The sequence below is a fragment of the Monopterus albus genome, unplaced genomic scaffold (genome assembly GCF_001952655.1).
Source record: "Monopterus albus unplaced genomic scaffold, M_albus_1.0 scaffold111.1, whole genome shotgun sequence".
NCBI lineage: Eukaryota > Metazoa > Chordata > Actinopteri > Synbranchiformes > Synbranchidae > Monopterus > Monopterus albus.
In genome coordinates this window covers 195,127-197,564 of record NW_018127991.1, presented here as the reverse complement: position 1 = coordinate 197,564, position 2,438 = coordinate 195,127, and the positions used below count along the sequence as shown (strand labels likewise).

The window sequence follows — 2,438 nt, the reverse complement described above, 5'->3', positions numbered from 1 at the left end:
CATGACCACAGCTGCCAGCACCACAGGTAGGTGCAAGCTGGGACAGCTGCCATGCGCAGGTTTACTGCACATCATTTGTGCCTGCATCATTTGATTACTACTGTTTTTATTTGTATGACTGCATTAGAGTATGACCTTCATCCTCCATCTTGTGGCTTTGCTCTTGTAGAGGGAAATACAGCTAACGGTTGGTGGCTAACAATGTAAGCAGAGCTAACACTGATGACCGGAGCTGTCCAGAAACATGGTTTTTTTTAGGAGTATGTGGCTTTTTGGAGACCCTGGGTGGGGTCCTTGAAGAGACATCATTTGGGATTGCATAGTTCTACTGGGGGACTTCAGTGCTCACGTGGGCAGCAATGGAGAAACCTGGAAGGGGGCGACTGGGAGGAGCGGCCTGTCTAATCTGAACCTGAATGGTGCTTTGTTATTTGTTTTTTGGTTATTTGTTTTTTTTTTATAACTTTATATATTGAGACTAAAAGTTACACATAATTAAGGGCATGGTATTTTTGAGTGACAGGTGGGAGAGACACCATAGATGGCTGGCCACTAGCTGTCTAACTAGCTCCTCTCATGCCCAGCTAGCACCTCTATGCTAGCTGGGCATGGCCAGGTGGCATAGCTATGTTTCCACTGAGTGAATATCTCCTCATTCCTCTCCCCTCTCCTCCTGAGAACAGAGACAGTAAGGCAGCTGACAGGTGGTTCAGGCCAACAGATGCTCCTCCAGCCCAACATTTACTTCTACCTGCCTCATCTCAGACAACATCCAGAGAGCCTCCTACCCAATGTAGTCCTGGGACAGGGACGCCGTGGAGGTATGGAGCATGCACACATTGACGCTCTTTTACTAAGTCATTTGAAAAGGTGCAGCTGCCTGATGCTCAACAACCTGTTAAGAATGATGCACTTGTGACATTAATGCGGCACAGCAGGTTCCAATATTTTTCATACCCACTTGAAATGGAATTTTGAAACATGTGGGAGGAGTGAAAGTGAGAACCAACTCAAGAGAAGTCAGACTGGGGTCTCTCATTCCTTGTATGCACTTGTGTGTTTGTCCTCCCTCAGTGTCCATGGTGTTTGGTATTCCTACAGTGAAGCGTGAGAAGCAGAGCTACCTGGTCAACACACTCAGCTATCTGTTCTACAGCTTGACTTCCTTTCAACGCCAAGATCTCCTCGTCATTGTCTTTGTTGCTGAGGTTACACACACATATTAAAGCTGTACTTGTACCATGGGATTCACTGCAGTTTTATTACAACATTCCACTTCACAGTTTTATAAATTCTTCATTTGAGGTTGATGCATAACTGAAAGAGAACATTATCTGTTGAATGCATCTTATATAGCATGATCACAGAAAGAAGCCAGGAATAAAGCCTTTAAACCTTTGCTTTATACACATTCTTAAGCACAACCACAACAACCACTATCACAGACCAGTTTGACAGCTCAGGTAACCGAGTGGTACGGAATGCAGCTCGTCAGTCTAGTTCACTGTCACAAATGAGAACACAGTTGTTTAATGATGACATACTATAAGGTACAGTAAACAGTATCAAACCACTGTATGGAATTTGATCTGACCAGAAAGGGAACACTAAACATTTTTATCCTTTAGAACCTGTCCAACAGTTTTGGTGGCACACCACACATTAAATACCCAGTCAGGTGAAATAGTAGGAGGTTACATTATCCCCATATGAAGTGAAACTGGCCTCATTGCTCCAAGACCATAATATTCAGTAACAGTTGCAAAAGCATTCAAGTCTTCCTGTTTGGTATTCACTGGCCACATCAGAAATCCTCTAAATCACTTTCTTTTTTTCCCCTCCCTGCCATGTCAGACGGACTCCAACTATGTGGGCAGCATAGCAGAGACCATCAATAAGACGTGAGTGTCTCTACGCAGCCTGGTTTCTTTCTATGTCAAGTCCTTATTGCTGTGTACTTTGATTCTTGTTGCTTGTAGTTAGTAACGATACATGGCATCTTCTATGTTTCCAAGATGTTTAGCAGCAAATTTTATCAGAAAGGTCTGTTCAGGTACAAACTAATCTCAATGGTTAAAAATGTTACATATAAAAATGAAAAAACACGTTGTCAAGAGTACTTCAAGCCAACAGCCAGCAATATAGCCCAACCTTAACCATACAGTCACGTTGGTCAATCACAAGCCTGAAAAAAAGATATTACTGGTTCCGATGGCATCTGTGGATTTAATCAGTATGGTAGTGTTGTTGAGCAGTGATAGCACATTCTGATGCCTTTTCTCAACATAGTGGATGAGTAACTGCGTATGTATATCAGAGTTGTGTGCTTAGCCTCCAAGGCTTAGGAGAAAACTAGGGAGACCAGAGCCCCAACACAGAGATCACAGCAAACTGCTGGTAACACTTTTCTTTGTTTCAAATCAAATCAAATTTTATTT

The 2,438-nt window shown here is 42.9% G+C and overlaps 1 protein-coding gene across 1 annotated transcript in view; it reads left to right on the top strand.

Annotated features, from left to right (window-relative positions):
* Position 1: 1 nt before the first annotated feature.
* LOC109966438 (alpha-1,3-mannosyl-glycoprotein 4-beta-N-acetylglucosaminyltransferase B) overlaps positions 2–2,438 on the top strand; it is a 28,801-nt gene continuing 26,364 nt past the window's right edge. Inside the window, exons 1-4 of the mRNA XM_020611267.1 lie at positions 2–26; positions 684–821; positions 1,075–1,208; positions 1,855–1,901. Coding sequence (XP_020466923.1) covers positions 2–26; positions 684–821; positions 1,075–1,208; positions 1,855–1,901 — 344 coding nt within the window. The remainder of the gene's footprint in view (positions 27–683; positions 822–1,074; positions 1,209–1,854; positions 1,902–2,438) is intronic.